Source organism: Hakea prostrata, chromosome 3, assembly GCF_041222555.1.
Source record: "Hakea prostrata isolate BN-2017 chromosome 3, UWA_Hpros_2, whole genome shotgun sequence".
NCBI lineage: Eukaryota > Viridiplantae > Streptophyta > Magnoliopsida > Proteales > Proteaceae > Hakea > Hakea prostrata.
Window position 1 is genome coordinate 6,780,308 of NC_142602.1, and position 20,454 is coordinate 6,800,761.

At 39.3% G+C, this 20,454-nt stretch overlaps 1 protein-coding gene across 2 annotated transcripts in view; it reads left to right on the forward strand.

Moving 5' to 3' along the window:
- The window catches only part of LOC149020435 (phosphatidylinositol 4-kinase alpha 1-like), a 68,690-nt gene that overhangs the window by 13,719 nt on the left and 34,517 nt on the right, over window positions 1-20,454 (forward strand). For both annotated transcript variants that reach the window (XM_089148573.1, XM_089148572.1), the window contains exons 4-14: window positions 247-411; window positions 561-719; window positions 846-973; window positions 1,167-1,473; window positions 1,848-2,016; window positions 2,203-2,420; window positions 6,615-6,773; window positions 6,884-7,066; window positions 8,224-8,757; window positions 8,897-9,256; window positions 18,898-19,112. In XM_089148573.1, coding sequence (XP_089004699.1) covers window positions 247-411; window positions 561-719; window positions 846-973; window positions 1,167-1,473; window positions 1,848-2,016; window positions 2,203-2,420; window positions 6,615-6,773; window positions 6,884-7,066; window positions 8,224-8,757; window positions 8,897-9,256; window positions 18,898-19,112 — 2,597 coding nt within the window. The remainder of the gene's footprint in view (window positions 1-246; window positions 412-560; window positions 720-845; window positions 974-1,166; window positions 1,474-1,847; window positions 2,017-2,202; window positions 2,421-6,614; window positions 6,774-6,883; window positions 7,067-8,223; window positions 8,758-8,896; window positions 9,257-18,897; window positions 19,113-20,454) is intronic.

Genomic DNA, 20,454 nt, shown 5'->3' on the forward strand with positions numbered 1-20,454 from the left:
GCTGCTAGTTTCCTTAAGAGAGATATAAATTTTGTGTTTGTTACTAATCTGTTCAGTAACTGGAGCAGGTGACTGCTTTTCAGTTGTATTATATATGTTTTGCCCCAATGGGATTTAAACTCTCCAGCTTTATGCCTCATTGTCTTGCTGAAGTTTTTGTTGACTTTCCTTATCAGATATACTTTTGTTGTTTATTACTTTATAACTGTATTTCTTAATGTATATTTTTTTTAAAACTTTTTTCAGGAAGGGAAAGAGAAGCTTCCTGTTGTGCAGCTTAATATTATACGCTTACTAGCAGATTTAAGTGTTTCTGTTAATAAGTCTGAACTGATAGACATGATATTGCCACTATTTATTGAGACCTTAGAAGAGGGAGATGCTTCAACTCCTAGTTTATTGCGTCTGCAAGTATGAAACCTTTTCCTCTGCCCATATATAGTGTCTTAAATTTTCCATTCTTTAACCACTGTCAAAATTTTAAGCACCTTTTGACAGTTAATAATTCATCAATTGCTAATATGAATTGGTCCTGAACCTATATCTTTGAATCATTTCAGCTTCTGGATGCTGTATCTCGCATGGCTAGTTTGGGTTTCGAAAAATCCTATCGCGAGACAGTAGTTCTGATGACACGTAGCTATTTGAATAAACTTTCAACTATAGGATCTGCAGAAAGCAAAACAATGCCTCCAGAAGCCACTACAGAACGTGTAGAGGTCTGTTTATATTTGTAGGATATTCTAGACTTTGGAGCATTGATCTTACATTATTGTCAAGATACAAGCATTTATTAGCAATTTATCTAGTCAAAATGGACACTCACTGGCTCAATCACATTCTAGACTCTTCCTTCAGGGTTCCTTCTGATTGCTAGTGGTCTTACTAGTCCTAAATTGCGTTCAGACTATCGTCATCGATTGCTATCTTTGTGCTCCGATGTTGGGCTGGCTGCAGAGTCCAAAATTGGCAGGTAATCTGTATCTACGAAATGCAAAGGATTAGAATGATGTGAATGCATTCATTTACACGAACTGATGTTTTGATGTTCTTGGATCATATTTGCACTGAGATACTACAACAATATTCTATTGAAATACATTTTTGGATTTTGTTGTTTGACATGTGCTGTCTAAAAGTTCTATTCCTGTTCTTCAATTTTTCAGGAGTGGAGCAGATTTTTTGGGACCCTTACTTCCTGCCATTGCTGAAATATGTTTCGATTTTGATCCAACTGTGGATGTGGAGCCTTCACTTTTGAAGCTTTTTCGCAACTTGTGGTTCTATGTTTCTCTTTTTGGATTGGCACCTCCCATTCCGAACAGTCAGCTTCCTTCGAAATCAATTTCCACAACACTGAATTCTGCAGGAAGTATGAGCACGTCGGCACTTCAAACTGTGGTTGGACCATACATGTGGGATAGCCGATGGTCTTCAGCTATACAACGCATTGCTCAAGGAACCCCTCCTCTTGTAAGCTGATGATAGGCAACACGTGGATACTGCGGTTTTCTGGTTTAGCATGTTAGCTTAAACTGTTTAGAGTTGGAACTTGGAAGTTTTATTTTCCCCCGTCTGTTTTACTGTTGTTGACTATTATTTTTTGTGTTCATAGATAGTCTTGTTCTCTGTGTGTTTGAGCACAGTTCTATACTACTCAGAAAAGCTTCATTTGTTGCACTTGGCAATTAAATATATAGTGATTGACCCTCATGCTTCCATAGTCTTAGTTTTAAGAAGCTATGGTACTCTTTTCTCTTTCTTTAGAACTAGTATCCTTGTAATCTTTTGGATGATGTGGTTTATTTGGTCTGTTGAATTTATAATCGGGACTTTTTTCCCCTCAGGTTGTTAGCTCTGTCAAATGGCTTGAAGATGAGTTGGAACTCAATGCTCTTTGCAATCCTGGCAGTCGTCGTGGCAGTGGCAATGAGAAAGCTGTTCTAGCCCAAAAGGCTGCTCTCTCTGCTGCGTTAGGAGGGCGAGTAGAGGTTGCAGGGATGAACATGATTTCAGGTTATTGTTGAATCCTTGAAAGTTCTTAATCAAGCAATTCCTTTTAAGATTTTGTTAAAAATTGTTACACTGGTTGTTAGTTGTTACTACACTAGTGGGTTCGGATAGACAACTTTTCCTGTTTGGGTTTGTGCTTAGTGTTCAGGTGTTGATGTTCCTGTCTCTCTTCCCCATATATGTTTACAGGTGTGAAGGCAACCTATCTCCTTGCTGTAGCCTTTTTAGAGATAATACGTTTCAGCAGCAATGGCGGCATTCTTAATGGCAGTACTAGTTCTACTGCTCCAAGAAGTGCATTCAGCTGTGTTTTTGAGTACCTCAAGACTCCAAACCTAATGCCTGCTGTCTTTCAGTGTTTGACTGCTATGGTCCATAAGGCTTTTGAAACAGCAGTGTCATGGCTGGTATTTACTTCTATTTAGTGAAGGCTCCACTTTTTTAAGCTTGATTATGTACTTGAATCTTGTGTTGATCTGCATCTGCCAATGACGTAAAATTGTTGACTCAGATCTAAAGACCTACATCTGCAAGAAGAGCTAGTTGTAGAATTGTACTAGTAATGATACACTTATAATACTATAGTATAGTACCACTAATTCATACTTAGTTTATTTTTTGTTTTTTTAGTTTGGTCTGATTTAAGCCATACAAATATTTTCCAGTAAGCCAAGGGTTGGGACCTTTGTTCCATGGTTTTACTTGGCAATACCACCCTATGGCTCTTGAACATGAGTGCTGAGGTTGACTATGAATTTAAGTTTATTTAGTTTAATTTATGTTTTAAAGATTGAATTAGTTCAGTTATGGTTCAATTTAAGTTATTTTAATTGGTTTACTTTTTAGAGGTCATGTGATCAGCGACACTTAAAAGTGACGTGACTTGATCCAATAGTTGGGTAGCCACCTGCCTTCCTATATCGGGAGGAGGGTTTGGTATCCATAGGATTAGGGACTATACACAGCAGTATCCTTACGCTTACGTAGAAGGCTTCGTCTAACCACAGCTTTGTCTGGGTCACCTGATTTACTCCTACCTTCTTGGGCATGACTCCATCTAGACTATCCCCAACCCCACTGACCCCTCATGGGGTTAATGCAAAATCATCTTCCCCATAGATCGCCAATGGCTTTTCCATTTTTGGTTGGATTCCTAGCATCCTCTTGGGATTCTATTTCTACCTAGGCTCTTGATGCAGATCCAATACTGAAATTGGCCTATTTGTGTCTGAAATCAACCTAGGGTTATATTTCTATGGGCTCAGAAGTTTTGTTTTCAGGCCTAGTAGTAAATAGTTGAGCTGAATAATTTAATTGGTCTAGTTATATATTTTGGCCAAGTTAAGTTATATGGGCAGAATAGTCTCTTTTTATGTTTTTCTTTTAGTTTTAAGTATCCTAGTTGAATTTCAGTTCCTATTTTGAGATACAGTTCAATTTGGAGTTGGTATTATAGATTAGATCTCCAACTTATTGTGTATAAATAAGCCCCTCCACTTGATGGGAAGGCATCCAATTTTGATATGATAAATAGAAGTTCTTAGTTCAAGTATTCTCTTGTGCATTGCTGCTGCAATTGTGTCTGTTTCAATTTGGAAGGTCCAAGATTGAAGAACAATTAAGGTCTGTAGTGAAGTCAAGCCTAGATTCTTGCTACAACTGAATCGACAGCCTACCAAATCCATTGCAAGTCAATCCAATCCAGGTATTTGGCAATACACTCCATTCCCCTTCTCATATTACCCTTTATTATTTTTCTTTAATTTTTGGACTTTTTAAGAGACCCAAAATTCAACAAGTCAGATCTGAACCAATCTAACCATAGATCTGTTCAACAGTTTAGGTACATCATTCCCCAAATTCTAGTGACCTTAGATTCTAGTTTGACACATTCTAACCATCCAATTTCAAGACATAAATATGTTCCTAAATTTTCTCTCTTCAAAACCCTTGAAACAAGAACCTCATATCTTCTAAGTTAACCATCCAATCTAACCAAACTTGGGGGATCATTTCTCTATATTATTACTTCTTACATCTACCCCAAGTATCAACTCATTTGACACTTATAGACCATAGTTTCCCATCTCAAAGAATTTATCCCATATTTCCATGGGATGGGCTAAGTATCATTGGTACTTTAAATATATTTGAGAGCATTTGACTTTTAAACATAGAGCCCTAACTTAATCCTTTTCCCCCAAAGCAAACCTATCCACTCCATATGAGTTTGTTCTCTTAAAAATTTTGGAAGAATTGGCCTTCATTGAATTGAGGCTACATCGGCTTCTACTAGGTCTACTTTCGTATCCACAAATCAGCTTCCCTCGCTTCCTTAATCTATCTTTGATCCCCCCCCCCCCACAAAAAAAAAAAAAAAGAAGAAGAAGAAGAAGAAGAAGAAGAAGAAGAAGAAGAAGAAGAAGAAGAAGAAGAAGAAAGAAGAAAAAGAACCCTTCCCCCCCCCCCCCTCCTCTTATCCTCCCACTTAGACATGGTTTTTGGATTTCAGCTCCCTTTGGTTTCTTTAACAGTTCCTCTGCTTGGGCCCTCATTAGGCATCACGATTCACAGCCATCCTGCCCCCGGGTTCTCCGTGGCATGGTTTAAAGGCCACGTTCCATGTCATAGCTTTAAAGATGGACTTCCAAATCTGTATCTGATTTGGAAAACCATGTTCTTTGATGTCAATGCCAAACTTAATTTTCTTCCACATTGACCAATTGATGATGCCCAAGGAACATGCTTTTTGTTGTTATCTGGTGTTTAGATAGTTCTCTTCTCCGATCTTAGGGCTAGTATCCCTTAAGCTGTGCTAGTCTCCACCCCTTCTCCTTTAATATTCTGTCCCCCCATTGTGGGGATTTGGTAATAAATTATTTGTTAACCCAGAAAAGGAAAGAAAGAGTGACTAGGATGGCCTTAACTCTTCCTTTAGTCTGACATCCTTTATGTCCCAGACAATCCATCGCCCCTCCCTTCACGTTTTCTGGCAGCATGAATCTAGCATCCCCTCACATTCCAAAGGTCAGCCATACATTGAGTTTGCCCTTGAGTTTAGAAATCAATGACCATGCTTTATATTGTGGAATTTTGGCCCCTGGTTAAAGAGCTGCTTGTGGCTCCCCTCTCTTAGTCTTCTGTTGTATTTTATTTAGTTGGGGCCCTTCCCTTCTCTCTTTCTTTTTTTAGGCCCTTCCTTTGGCTGTTAGGGCCTTGTAGGTGGCTCGTGATTGTTTCTTGCTTTCTCTGCTCCTTTTTCCCTCTCGTTTTGGTAATGAAATTGTTCATTCAACCCCCCCAACACCCCCAAAAAAAGAAAGAAAGAAAGAAAAAGACGAAACTGTCTAGAAACCAAAATAGCCTAAAAAAGCGGAATCCTAATCCCCCTTTACCAGGCAATTGAAAGGGTACTACGAAGCCACTTAAATTGAACCACTGATAGAACTGGTTCAAGTTAAAGTAAAAAACACCAAAATAGAATAATTTTTTAAACTAATATATATAATCCCTTAAGGAACCTAATTACCCTTCTTTTAAGCCTATAAAAGTGGCCTTAATACATAGAAAACCCATGGGATCAAAGGCGCAACATGTAACCCAATCCTGGACTTATCCCCAAGCAAAGAAGCCCACTATATAATAAATCTGCATCAAATAATCAAGTTTAATTACAAATAAACTCACTCAGTGACAAGAAATGAATATAAACCCTTCCCCCCACACAAACTGAACTTTTTCTCAGATTGAAATTCTTGCACCTTTACTTAGAGAGTAGAGACTTGAAACTCTTCGTAGATGAGACCTAGGGAATGAGCCTTGGATAAGCTGCAACCCATCCTTCAAGCGAGTGGTTTTCTGAAAGCCTTACTGTTGTAAGATTGAGATTAAAGTACTCAGAGAACTGTACTTCATTCACAGCCCCCAAGAATTTATAGTTTACAATAAGAGGCAATCCTACTCTGAATAGGAAAACAAATACAAGAATGAGAATAAACAGGAAAACTAGTCTAAAGCTGAATAAGAAAAGTAAACTAGTTAAAATAAATTAAAGAAGGAACTCCAAATAGGAATAGGAGAGGGATTTTACCCCTCTCAATCTAGCGCTAGACTTGTGTGGAGCTTTTTGTCCCTGTCATTACATACTTTCCATGTTCCCCATCTTAAAAGTAGTTCTATGTTATTTTCAGCTAAAAAGTTTCAGCTACCTTCATGTTATTTTTCTATGTGCATATACATGCCATATTTTTGTGCTGTAATCTCTTTCAAATAGAAATACCATGTCATTTTCCATGGATGGTTATATTTATTGCTCCAGTAATTGGTCCTAGCAGCTGGGACCTCAGTTTGAATTTGTGAAAATTCCTCTCCCTTTTCTCATTTCTTCTTACAAACAGTAATTGCAGTTGTTATTTCTTATCTTGTAGTTTTTTTTTCAGAATGGTGCCTTGTGCATTTCTTGTTTGAATTCCATTTTGTTTTTATAGCCAAAAAAATTTCAAGTAGTTCTTAATGATTTTTCATTTGAGTGACTGATTGATCAGTGTATGTAATTTGCTATATGAGTTGTTCCTGATTGGTATCCGTGATTGGGTTTCTAGGAGGATCGAATATCTGAAACTGGTAATGAAGCTGAGATAAGGGAGTCTACCCTGTCTGTTCATGCTTGCTTGCTTATAAAAAATATGTCTCAAAGGGAGGAACACATTCGGGATATCTCTGTTAGCTTATTGACTCAACTCAAAGATAAGTTTCCGCAGGTGGATTATTTTATGATATTGTATATATGTTTATGTGTGTGTGTGTGTGTGTGTTGATCTTCGGCATGGTTAATAAATATTCTAGAAATGAATGGTTTGCTGTACTGCAGATCTTGTGGAGTTCTTCATGTCTGGATTCGTTGCTGTTCTCTGTTAGTAATGAATTGCCTTCTACTGTTGTAAATGATCCTGGTTGGGTTGCAACAGTTCGTTCTTTGTATCAAAAAATCGTCAGGGAGTGGGTCACCAATGCGCTTTCAGATGGGCCATGCACTACTCAGGGTCTTTTGCAGGTATACTTCTAAATACATATTAGCTTGCATAGGGACACATTTTGATGATTCACTTAGTTGTTGATGTACTGTCTTATACTCTTTTGCTTAAACTCTAGTTTGATTTTATCTATCCACAACCTTTTCATCATCTTGCATGTTACTTTTCCACTGTTTTCAAAATTAAGTTTCCTCCATTTGGTTACTGCTGGCCGCAGGTATAGCTAAATTTGTTGGGTTGATTTATGGTTGGCAGATACTTTAAGCACAGTTCATGTTTTGACTGAGCTGGGCTGAAATTTTGGCTATATCTTTTTTTTTGGATGAATAAATAATATATTAAAAGCAACAGGCAGCACAACAGGAGAAGATTACAAAGGAGTTAAAAAGGGGGGGGGGGAGGGGAGGAGCAAGGAGCTCAAGAGGGGGAGATGAGAGAGCAGCTGAGGCCCCAGAAACTAACAATTAACCTATTTCTGGGGGTGTCAGCAACAGGGGGATGGGGAAGGGAGAGCAATCTAGAAGAAACATCAAAGAAGATGGCTTTCCAAATCAAGTGTAAGGAGCGAGATTTGGGCGTCCATCTTCTAAGGTTGCGCTCCCACCAAATGTGATGGATGGCGGCACTGAAGACTAGCTTGCCAATGCAATCGCAAATGGACAATAGTTTAAGATTTTGGTAATTTCAACCAATAAATGTTAAACTGCAACCAATGTCAGCAGTTTTGGCTAGTTTTGACTTTTGACAGGTTTTAGTTTTTTGGCCAGTTTTGATGGTTCCGACCAGTATTGACCACCCCATCATATGTTGAGATTTACCCCCATTTATCTCTGATTTCAATCAATGTCCATTTCTTGTTTTGTGGCTGGTTGAAAATGCAGCTGGTTTGAATCAGCCTTGAAACCAAGATTGTGATCCTTGATTTTAAGTTTCTGAAATGAATTTGTTTTAATCTGGAAAGTTAATTGTTTAGTCTCATTTGCATGATGCATGATCTTTGTGTCTACTGGACTTGGTTTGTCCACCAACTTTGGCATATATGTCCAATTATGAATTTATCATGGCTGTCAGGGCATACTATGATACTACTGCTATGCATAATTTTGTTTATATGCCTATTCAACTCTAATTTTCATGCTTTTACTTTAGTGTCTTACTTTTCATGTGCTATTTCCAGGAAAAGCTTTGTAAAGCAAACACATGGCAGAGAACACAGCCTACGACTGATGTAGTTTCTCTTCTATCTGAGATGCGGATTGGTACTGGGAAGAATGATTGCTGGATGGGGATACGCACAGCTAATATTCCTGCAGTTATGGCTGCTGCTGCGGCAGCTTCAGGAGCAAACTTAAAATTGACTGAAGCTTTTAACTTGGAGGTGCTTTCCACTGGTATTGTTAGTGCAACAGCGAAGTGCAACCATGCTGGGGAGATTGCTGGAATGAGAAGGTTGTATACCAGCATAGGTGGTTTTCAAGCGGGTGCTTCACCAATGGGCTTTGGGCTAGGTCTGGGCCTTCAGAAGTTGAAATCTGCAGTGTCTTCTCAACTGGCACAACCCGAAAGCGAGTCCTTTAATGAGATACTTATTATGAAGTTTGTGCGGTTACTGCAACAATTTGTTAACTTAGCTGAGAAAGGCGAAGAGGTAGATAAGTCACAATTTCGAGAAATATGTTCCCAAGCAACTGCACTACTTCTGTCAAATCTGGTATTATGTCATTCTTTCTACACTTACGTGTGGCATTTGCTTTGCTAGTAATTATTGTTCCGTGGCATGGTAGATTTTATTCTGCTTGTTTTTCTGTCTGAGAAATATGTGTTTTTCAAATGTTAAATAACTTTGCCAGGGTTCTGATTCAAAAACAAACCTAGAAGGCTTCTCACAACTTCTTCGACTTCTTTGCTGGTGTCCTGCTTATATCTCAACTCCTGATTCAATGGAGGTTGGAATATTTGTTTGGACATGGTTAGTCTCTGCTGCTCCCCAGTTGGGATCTCTTGTCCTTGCAGAGCTTGTTGATGCATGGTTGTGGACCATAGATACAAAACGGGGTTTATTTGCATCCGATAAGAGGTTTTCTGGACCTACTGCAAAATTAAGACCCCAACTTTCTCCAGGGGAACCAGAAATGATGCCAGATAAGGATCCTGTTGAAGGAATTATTGCTCATAGGCTATGGCTTGGATTTTTCATTGACCGCTTTGAGGTTAGTGACTACCTTGATCCTATACCTTCTGTTTCTGTATTTATAGTACTCATTTGTATCTGTTTTGTAAGTGAAAATAAGACTTTTTTTTAAAAAGTTCATGCTGATGGCTGTGGAAGGATATCAATTTTCATAGAGGACTCTATTACAATGTACAGTTTGAAGGTCAAAATTGATATCTGTGATTAAAACCTCAAGACCTTGAAAAATAATAAAAAGAAATCCAAGGGAAATGATGATATTTTAAACATTTCTGCAATATATATGTAAGTTTGAAAAAACTCATTTAAAGAAATGTAATAGGCAAATAACAATACTTTTCATTTATCACATCTAGAATATGTGTAATAAATCTACATATCAGTCTGCCAGTTCCTGATATTTCTTTAATTCTTGTAGCATGGTATGCCAAGTTCTGCATCATGGTGCGTATGAATGAACCATGGCAGTACAAAGTAAAACCAAAGTGACAACTGGAAGTCATCTTGTGTTCCCGGATGATCTCATGATCTTCTGCAAAGCAGATCTCTCCTCCATCTCCAATGTGATGGCCTTCCTCCAGCAATTCGAATCCCTCTTGCCTATGCATCAAGCTTCACAAGTCCAAGCTCTTTTTCTCTGGCACCACTGGTTCCCTGTCCCCCACCCTTGTCCATCTCACTGGCTTCTCTGTTGGCTCCCTTCCTGTCCAGTATCTTGGGTTCCCTCACATTCTTGCCCATTTCTATGCCTACCATTGCAGACCTCTTGATGTAAACCAAATTCTAGGGTTTCATGTTTTGATATTAAACCCTAAATTGGGTTCACTCCAGGATCCTCTCTCTGAGAATCAGCTATCTTATTGGAGATTTCTTAGAGGAATTAGGGTTTCAAGTACCCAAACAGTACCCAAGATGGTTGGCCAGGCTTATGAACAATGAGTTGTAGAAACTAGTAACTTTGCTATAGTGTTAGATTCAGACCTGGGAATGGGTTTAGGTATAGATGGGGTTTTAGGGCTTGTGGCTAAGGGAGGTTAGGGTCTAGGTTCTTGCGGCAAAGGGAGGTTAGGATTTAGGCTCTTGCAGCAAAGGGAGGTTAAAGTCTTGGGCTTGGGCAAGAGGGAATGGGGTTTGGAGCTTGTGGTTGGTGTTAGAAGGGTTTAAGGATGAATTTGGTGGTGGGTGGGGGGGGGGGGGGGGTTGCTGTCCTATGGTTCTTGTTTGAATCTTGCTTTTCTTTTTCTTTCTTTTCTTGCAATCTTGACCTTTCTTGGGGTTCTTGATTGAATCTTGCTTTTCTTTTTCTTTCTTTTCTTGCAATCTTGACCTTTCTTGGGGTTCTTGATAGGAACTGGCTTTCTTTTCTTTCTTTTTTCTTGGTCTTTCTTGGGTTAGGAAAATTCTGCAACTTGGGTTTTCTAGGTATCCTTAACTGCCGCAGGTCAAAGGAGAAGAAAAGAGGTGGTAGGGGAAGGGGGAAGGGCTGTACTCGGGGTTTAGGGTTAGGGGAGGCAGAGGATTGGGAATAGTGAAGGGGGAGGGGTTTTGAAGCCTCAGGGTTGGGAAGGGGGCTGGGGATGTCTGTGATAGAGGGGAAGGGTGCGGGAGGGTTTGCGTGAACTAGGGTAGAGGAAGGAAGGGCTCGGGATGTCTGTGATAGTGGGCAGCTATGGTGTTGAATTGTTGCTGTTGATTGAAGAAGACTTGCTGAAATTGAAGAAGATGGCAGAGACTAATTCCTTTGTGGCCTCCCATGAAAACCACGACTTGGATTTCCTCCAAACTCAGATTTGTGTTCAATTCTACTTAATGATTACATGGTTTGAAGGCTTTATTTATAGCCTCAAATAAAGATATCAAAAAGGAATGTAAGTTGGAAAACCAATTAGAACTCTTAGTGGCTAACTAAACAATTCTAACTCAACTACTAATTGACTAAGAGTTTAACTCAAACAAGAAAACTCCTTGCCCTCCCACCTCAATCCTTCCTTATTAGCCACCGCATCTAGGTTAACCCTGACTGCATCCTTTGTTGGAATGGTTCAGAGGACCTCAATGACCTTTTCTTCTCTTGCCCTTTCTCCCGTTCCCTTTTGTCAAAAGCCCTTGCCTCCATTTGGCCTCCCTCAGTTCAGGCGGTCTTGTGGTTTTGCTCAAGATTGGTCTTGGATTTTGAGAAGTTTTTCTAGCTCCTTGATTTGCGATCAAGTTGGTAAGCTAGTCTTTGGTGCTACCATCCACCACCTATGATGAGAGCGCAATCTTAGGAGATGGACCTCCAAATCTCGACCTCTGGATATGATTTGGGATGCCATATGTTTTGATATATCTTCTAGATTTCTCTCTTTTCCCTATCCCCTAATTGTTGAAACCCCTAGGAGTAGGTTGATTGTTAGTTCGTGGGGTCTCAATACTTCCTTCCGGTCTTCCTCTTGAAGGCTAGTGTTCACCCCCTCCCCTTTCTCCCTTTTCCTTGTTCTTTTTTTGCTTCATTAATTTAATTATTTATTCATAAAAATAAAAAAATAAAAAAATAAAAAATCTAGAGGACTCCAATCCAAATTTTAAGAGTAGATACAGAGTCCTAAAACTAAGGAGAATTAAAATGGACCCAAATTAGGGTATCCCAACATAACTGGGAATCTCACCTAGACAAGGACTCTTAAATAACTTGCAAAATATTAATCAGAAAAATAAAATAAAAATAGGTCTAAGGTCCGGACAACACTGTGAACTTGATGGGACCCTAACCTAATTGTGACAAATTTGGACAAAATTGTTCAATTAGGCCCTAGGGTTTGGGGGATAAACCCCAGGCCCTGTGGGGGTGATGAACCAGGCCCAGCCCACGAATTGAGCCGAAACAGCCCCCTTAAGCATGCAGTAACAAAGGTTGCCAAAAATGCCCGGTCATTTTCCATGCCACTCCTTTGGGTTTCCTTGTTCTAGTTAGATTCCCTATCTTTTGAGGATTCTAAATATATTTTCTTTTCCTTCTTTAGGTGAGTCTAACCCTAATTATCTGAGAGTCCTAGTTTTGTGGCCCTAGTTGGAATCTAATCACAAGGATTTTTTCTTAATAAGGTTTATTTATTTAAGTTAATTTTTGTGATCCAGATTAGATGGCAGTTAATTATAGTTGAGTTAGTATTTTTTTTGTGATTAAGTCTTCTTAGGTGGTTGAGTCCCAGTCCAAGGCCAATTTTTTTTGTAAGTTATACATAGCTCTCATGTCTCATAGTAAAATTTGGTTGAAAATTAATAGAATTGAAGGCTCTTGGGTTGCTTCGACCTAGGCAAGTTTCAGAATTTTCAGCTCTCTTTTTCAACTCACAGCAGCACGCTCTCCTTGAGAAGTAAGTACAGCCTTCACCTCTCGTTGCAGACCTAGCCTACCCCCTCCCCACCATCGCAGCTGTCCCCTCCATTGCAGCCATATCCCCTACCCCCACAGCCCTTCCCCAGCACTCTTTCCCACCTGCAACAGTAACGCCTCCGTCCCCTTTCTCCTTTCCACTTGCCGCAGTAAATTTCCCTCCCCACTTTCTTTTCTAGCAAGAACCCTCTTTCCCGTGCTTTTGTCCCCCCCCTGTTTCTTTTTCCCTGGTTCTGGCTACAACAGAACAGAAAGAATTGCAATTCAAAAAAAAAAAAAAAAAAAAAAAGAAGCAGAAAGGAGAGGAGGAAAAAGAAAAGAAAAGAAAAGAAAAAAAGAATCAAAGAAGAAAGAAAAGGAAAAAAGAAGAAGAAGAAGAATAATGAGGATTTTGAAGAATTCTTGGATCTTGGAATTCTTCAAGATCCAATTAGATTTCCTTGCCCTTTTCCCATCCGCATTCCATCTGAATTTGAAGGATCCTTAAGTTCTTCCTTCAATTTTATCTCTAAATTATTTGACTAAACTTCTCCCCCTCTCCATTCCCTTTGGCCATATCCCACCCTACCTTTATCAATCCAAATTATCCTTAATCCATTCCTAGGTTCTTTAGGCATTCCCAAACCCAAAGAAACCTCATATATTACCCTTTTTACCCACTCAAGCCATCCCATTGGGTTTCCTATAATTTTTAGCTATCTCACAGTATACCAAATCATCCATATGGTACTCAAACCATCCCATAATTAAACGCAAACTTAGTATTAGGCCAAACTTGTACTGGTTCTTATTAAAGGGGGTGCTGGAAGATCTAACCAGACCCTGGTTACATCAAGTAGCCCTGGAAAATTTACATCACCTCTACTTGATCAATTCTGCAAGATACTCCCAACTTCGGAAGGGTAGACTTCTTTTATATGTGGGGAAAGCTATATTAATTATGTTGGTTCTCCATTCCTCCTGCATCTAGTGGTGTGGAATCTTTGCGCTCAAAATCTACAATCCATGCCATGGAGTCCCTCTTGTGCAGCTTCCTTTGCAAAGGCCAAGAATCCTCCAGATTCCTCGACCCCACGAGTTGGGTCTTACTCCATTTGGAGACCCAAATTAGGAGGCCTTGGCATTTGTAAGATCAGGGATTGCAATATTGTTGGCCTCCTCAAACTCATTTGGAAAATCTCCTCCAAAGAGGACTCCTTTCAGGTCAATTGGGTCTACTATTATCTCTAAAAAGGACCGGATCTGGACTGTCACCCAGATGTAAACCAAGGAGGATGGGATTTATGGGATTTCAAATCTTTCCAGTCTCGGGCATTTTTTGGTTTTGGGCTTGGGTTGAATGGTTTTGATAGGCCATGGAAATCTCCAATTGATTAAATTTTGGTGGTCTAAAGGATCAAAGAAATTTAGGGATCTCTCCAAATCCTAATGGAGGAGAAGGAAATAGTTGCAGGGTAGATCAAATGGGAAATTCTTGGATGGATCTTTTTTCTAACCTTCTCAAGTCTTTTCTTTTCTTTTCTTGCTTTTCTTCTTCCTTGTTTCTTTTCCTCTTCTTCTTTTCTTTCTTTTCTTTTTTCCTGATTTTCTTCTTTTCTGGTTTGCTGCAAGAAATAGAGAGGCAAGGGGTTGAGGGGGAGGGTTAAATGGGTATCTCAGGGGCTGGGGAGGGGGGTGTTGGAAAATAGGTCAAGGAGGATCATAGGAGGGCGGGGAGGGGTCCTAGAGCCCGTGCTAGGTAGGGGATGGGGCTGGAGGGGCTGTGATGGCTGGGGGAGGGGATTCTGGGTTGCACAAGTGCGGAGAAGGGGAAGGGAAGGCTGTGATGGGTTGGAAAGGAGCTGGGCTTTCCTGGGAGGGGTCTGAGGTGATTTTTATTGATTGAAGGCTGAAGATGCTTGCTGGACTGCAGAAGTGAACTTAGAAGCTTGAAGAATGGAAATGTAGACAACCGCTGGGTCCCCCTCAAAGGAAGCCTGCCAATACTTCCTTCGCTGCAATATTCTCAATAATTTTATTCATCAAAACTGATTTCTGCTTTAGTAGGCATGAGTGTATAGCCTTTACAAGACTCCAAAATAAAACCATTGAAGAGTCCAAAACTTAGACTTGGATTCCTTACTAGACTAGACAACTCTAAATGAAATAAGAAACTATTTGGGAATCTGTAATCAGATTAGAAACCCAACTAAAACACACAACTAAATAAAGAAAAAAAGACCTAAAGATACAAAAATACCCCTAAAGGGGTGCCGCTAGGCCCTCTTGTGGTTCCTGTTGTGCTGCTAAGACCTAAAAATAACCCTTTTGGGGCCTGGAGGTCTCTCCTCTCTACCTACTTGCCCTCTTCAAATCCTCTTACTTCATTGTGTATGGATCCAAGATCTACTTCTGGCTCGACCCTTGCCATTTGCTTGGTATCCTCTATAATGTGGTTGGAGCTAGAGTGCTTTATTCTTTGGGCATTCTAAAAGGCTCCCCCACCCCCCACCTTCTTTATCTCTAATGTAGCTTGGAATTTTCCTTTACCCGCCCTTTGAGCTTGATTGGATCTGGTCTATCCTTTGCACCCTCCAAACCCTCCCTTCCTAGGGACACCCTCCTCTGCCTCCCCTCCCACAAAGTATCCTTCTCCTAGCTTCTGCTTAGAACCTCTCTTATACCCCCCCTCTTAAAGCAACCTAGTTTTGTTCAAAGGCCATATATCCCCCAAACCTTCACTACCTAGAGAGCCCTTTCCCATTGCTTGCCACCCAATCCTTCCTCGTTGGCCGGTCCATTCAAGCCCTCTTTCTGCATCTTCTGCCTTGGGCTGGAAGACTCTAACCACCTCTTTTTTTCCTGTCCCTTCACTAAGCCCATTTGGACAGTGCCATTTCCTCTATCTGGCCGGAGTAGGCATCCCCAACCCTTCGAGACAGAATGCTGCTAGCTCACCTCTTTCTTCGGAGGCCCTCCATTGCTGATATTGTGGGAAAGCTTCTTTTTGGCATGTGTGTTACTGATATCTGGATAGATCAGAACTTCAACAGTGGGACCTCCCAATCCAGATCTCCTGAGCAGATTTGGCAGGCCATTTGTAGGCGTGTCTACTCCAAGCTCTCTCTTCTTTTTCCCAAGCTGTTGTCAAATACCCCAACAAATAGGGTCATTCTTACATGTGGTCTACGTACCAGTTTATTAACCCCGTTGTAGGCACTGATAGCGTAGCGGGTTCCCCCTTCTCTTCTCCCCCCATCTCCCCCTTTTGGGCTGTTTATAATATTTTTTTATTCACCTAGGAAAAAAGTGACAACCGGAAAGAATGGTGTTGAGTAGGAGGCTTCAGTTTTAGTTTAATTTAATTTAATTTATTTAATATTTTTTTTGTGTGAATAAATATGTACTACCAATAAAGAAGAATTTAGTGAAATTACAACTTACTGGGGTTGGGGGTAGGGGAGAAGAAAGGAGAAGGGAAGGCTCCAAGAGACAACAATATACGTGTTTCTTGGGGTCTAACACAATGATGGGGGAGGGAAAGCCCGAAGAGACAACATTATCTATCTTCCTTTGGGGCCTAACACAATGATATAAAAGATCTTGATTTGGAGTTCCATATCTTGAGATTGCTTTCATCCATATATGGTATATGTCTGCTCTAAAGGCAAGTTTCCCAACCATATCACAAATAGACTTTCCTGCAAGAGGTATTTTCCACCCAAATGCTCGCTCTAGAAGGGGAATTCCTCTCATCCTAGGCTAACATTTATTTAAGATTCTGAATCAAATATGAAGACGAGGCCACTTGAATGGAAGATGATCAATGCATTCTTTCAAAGGCAGCAGCATTTACAAGATGCCTAAAGGATGCAGTGGGTCGAGCCAAAGCCTAAGGGAAGGCACCATCCTTAATCTTGGACGTAATGTCCCCAAGAGTGGTAGGGCTGGGACTCAGAATCCTTCTCCAAACCCAAGAAGCCTCTGAGCTGGGCCCAAAGTCCACAATAGAGTCATTTTGAAGGATCCCTGCATATATCCAGTCCACCCAGATAAAATTTTCCTTTGCAGTTAGCATCCAGCAAGGAAGAAATTTAGACCGAAACAGGAATATCGACCTTGCAAAAGGCCGAAATTTCGACGTTTCGGTCGAAATTTCGATCGAAACTGGACACTTTTTCTGAAATTTGGAACTTCAATTTCGGGCCTCATATGGACTCAAAATGATTTGGATTCTTGTATACTACCTATTTCAAGCATAATAAACACAATGGAACTAGTATTTTGTAAAAAACAAAACTATTGAAAATTTATCATTCAAGTATACTAACAAATGACTGGTTCCGACAAGTGCAAACTGTATTGCATACATGCATAGAATCAACAACATACATGAATTGTTTGGTAGAATGGTTACATATACAACAAGTCAACAAAATAAAATGACCGACTAGATCAAGTGATGGTGTCTCAAATATATTAAGCTAAAGCCTATATATCATATATACATAAAATAAAAATGCATAATTTTAGAAAATAAATATTAAAATAAAAAAATGAAAAAATGGTAGCAAATAATAAAAAGATAAGTTTAACAAAACACAATTATAGATCATAGTCCTAGGCTAAACATGTATTAATTTCAAGGCAATACAAGATCATTTAAGGCATGAACAAAACAAAAATAAAAAAAAGGGGAAGTTTGGAACTGTTGGGTGTGGCTCATGCTTCACATTCTATTGTTGCTAGAGTTTCCTTTGTAGCTGTTGTGGCTTAGGAGGTGTTTGGAGGCAAAAAATGAGCAAAAGTGGTGTTTGAAGGCAAAGGAGTAGTGAAAATTAGGTGAAAATGGGATAGAAATCAACAAAAACTAACGAAAAACAAGTTGGAATGCTGATATGTCGAAATTTTGGTCGAAATGGTCGAAATTTCGGTTGAAATTTGACACTTTTCCGAAATAATTGAAATTTCGTTTCGTTTTTTAAAAATGCAGACATTTCGACCGAAATTTCGACAATTTCGGTCGAATTTTCTTCAATGGCATCCGATCAATTTGAGGATGCTGGCTGTGTTGAAGTCTCTCTCTCTCTCTCTCTCTCTCTCTATATATATATATTATATATATATATATATATATATATATATATATATACGGGGTAGCGAACATGGTCAGAGTAAGGAGGTCAAGTGTTTGATTCCTAGTAAGTGCATCAGAAGTGTTTTCCCTACATTTCTTCTCCCTTAATGCTGTTCTAAGGAAATGCCATATGATCTCCACATTCAAGGACCATGGGATCTTGGCCTTCACGTGCATGGGAGACACACCAAAGCCATACTTCTAGGTGAAACCCATCAAAACAACCTTTTTGTTCTTCTCATGTCCAAACCTCCTTCATTTCTAGGGAGACACACCAAAGCCATACTGGTACTAGTAGCTTCCAAGCTTTCCATAGAGTGGAACACATAAAGGATTCCAGCTTCTTGATTTTATGTTATATATTCTGCTATGAATGAAGTGCTCAACTATTCTCAGACTTTGCTTCACCTGATGGTGATTTATGAATGTCATTTGGTTAAACTATGGATAGAAGCTTTGGTAATTTAGCATTTATCTGTATATTAATTTGTTATTTTGCACTTGAAATAAAGTGATAAAAGAATTTTTTTTGTTCTAATGCTTCAATTTTAATGAAATTCAAAGAAGAAAATATTCATTTGTGCATGATGGAATTAATTCTTTTTAGTGTACATCAATCTTATATTCCGTGTACGTTCCCTGGAAATACTTTAGCTCCCTCAAAGTTCCTCAAGCAACATGAGGTCTTTGTTTCCTTGACAAGGCTTACCTATTTATATTGCTTGATCTGAATACAGTTTTCGAAAAAGACGTGATGACTTGAATCTGGGTAATCAGTTCTCATTTTTGGTGGAGGGTGAGGGTGGGGGGGTTCTTTTTTTCTTTTTCTTTCTGGAATACTTCCTCCAGAAAATTGTTAATATAATGCCCAACATGACTAACTTAACTTTGCCTTATTATTATTTCATGTGGTGTGGTGTTTTGTCTTGTACCAGTACATAATACATATTGATTATGAAAATTGGAAAATTCTCTGATTTTGTTTGATGTGTTGTGTATAAGTTGTATTTGTACTATATTTACGTAGTAATTGATTTTTTTAAAGTCCTAGGATTTTGTTTGATGTGTTGTGTATAAGTTGTATTTGTACTATATTTATGTAGTAATTGATTTTTTTAAAGTCCTAGGATTAGCACTGTCTTCTTATTCCTCAATTCTGGTTATTTAGGTAATTCGACATGATAGTGTTGCACAACTTCTGCTTCTTGGGCGAATGTTACAAGGCACCATGAAACTTCCTTGGCATTTTTCATGCCATCCTGCGGCTGCTGGTACCTTTTTCACTGTCATGCTTCTTGGGCTTAAATACTGTTCATGCAAGTTGCAGGGAAATCTGCAGAATTTTAAAACAGCATTTCAGTTGCTGGAGGATCGAATTTATCGGTAATGTCACTTTTTCTTGCCTTCTACTTCATGATTAACATTTCCAGCTTTCATATTTTTTATTCATTATGATATACCTACTAGCAGCTATTGTGTTCTGTCTGTGATAAGAAATTTCTTATCCACCAAAAAAAAATCACAATTTTTCTTGTAGTGCTTTGGATTTCGAGGGTATGGTGGCAATTGGTTGTTCCATGTTCGTTCATCTTGTGTGAAAGCATAACAAAAGTGGCTGGATTTTAACACCAACATTCCTCTCTATGGCTGAATCGCCTGTCAATATGAACCTTTTTTGCTTTTTCATCACTCGTGCAAGTCAAGTTACTCAACCAACCCTTTTCGAACCATGTGTAGTTGGCACCTGAATCTTAGTGCATCATTCCATTTTATTTAGGTTTTAGGACTGTTAAAAGGCCAATATGGTCCAGAATAGGACCGTCAAGAATTAGTGCCAGGCACTAGTTCTTGATAGGACTAGAGGTATTTTCTAAGTCCTATTTGGATTAGGCTTGGTTTAGTTACTTGACTTACTTCCTTATCTATGATACAATTAGTTTCCTTCTTGTAATCTATTATTTTTGCTTCTATAAATAAAGCTGTGCAGTGCTGAGGTCTTCACAACGAAAGAGTGACAATTCAGTCCAAATCATGGCCTCTCCTTTCTCATCTTCATCTATCATTCACATAGCATCAGAGCAAGGTTATTACCCGTGGTCTGAAGATTTCCAGTGGTGTTCTACTTCAGATTCTCCTTCATAATATAAAGAAGCTGCGGCCAAAAGTTTTTCTAAAGGTTTTACATCCTCTTGAGTTGAGGGCAGCACCCTTTGCTGCATTTTTTTTTTGGACTTTTAAAGACTGGTTCATGGAATGGCAAAGAAGAACTAGGTCTTCCTTTGAGATTAAGAACATCTATATATCCTCTTCCAGGTATTTCCTTTTGTGTTTGCAGTTCAGTTTTTTTGGGATATTCTCCGGTGTTTGAGAGTTTTCCCTTCGGGTTGTCTGTTTTTGGTAGATCTATTTGGGATATATAGCTGTTACTGCTGTTTTGGGTATTTTTTCTGTTTTTTGAGAATCCGCCTTTTGAATTCTCTGTTTCCAGTAGGACTGCTTTAGGGAATGTATTGCTGTCTCTCCTTTTTCCTGTTATTCTGTGTTCTATTCTGGGCACACAACTCTTCTCTTTGTGGTATTTTCTTTTGGTCAGAGGGTTTTCCTATCTGGGAAATAAATTTGTTTCAAGTTCTGTTGCTGGGTCATATTAGTCAGTGGATCTGATTTTCTGGGGAAATTCTGTATTTGGATTTGTTGATTCTTATTGAAGTGTGGGGAGGTATCT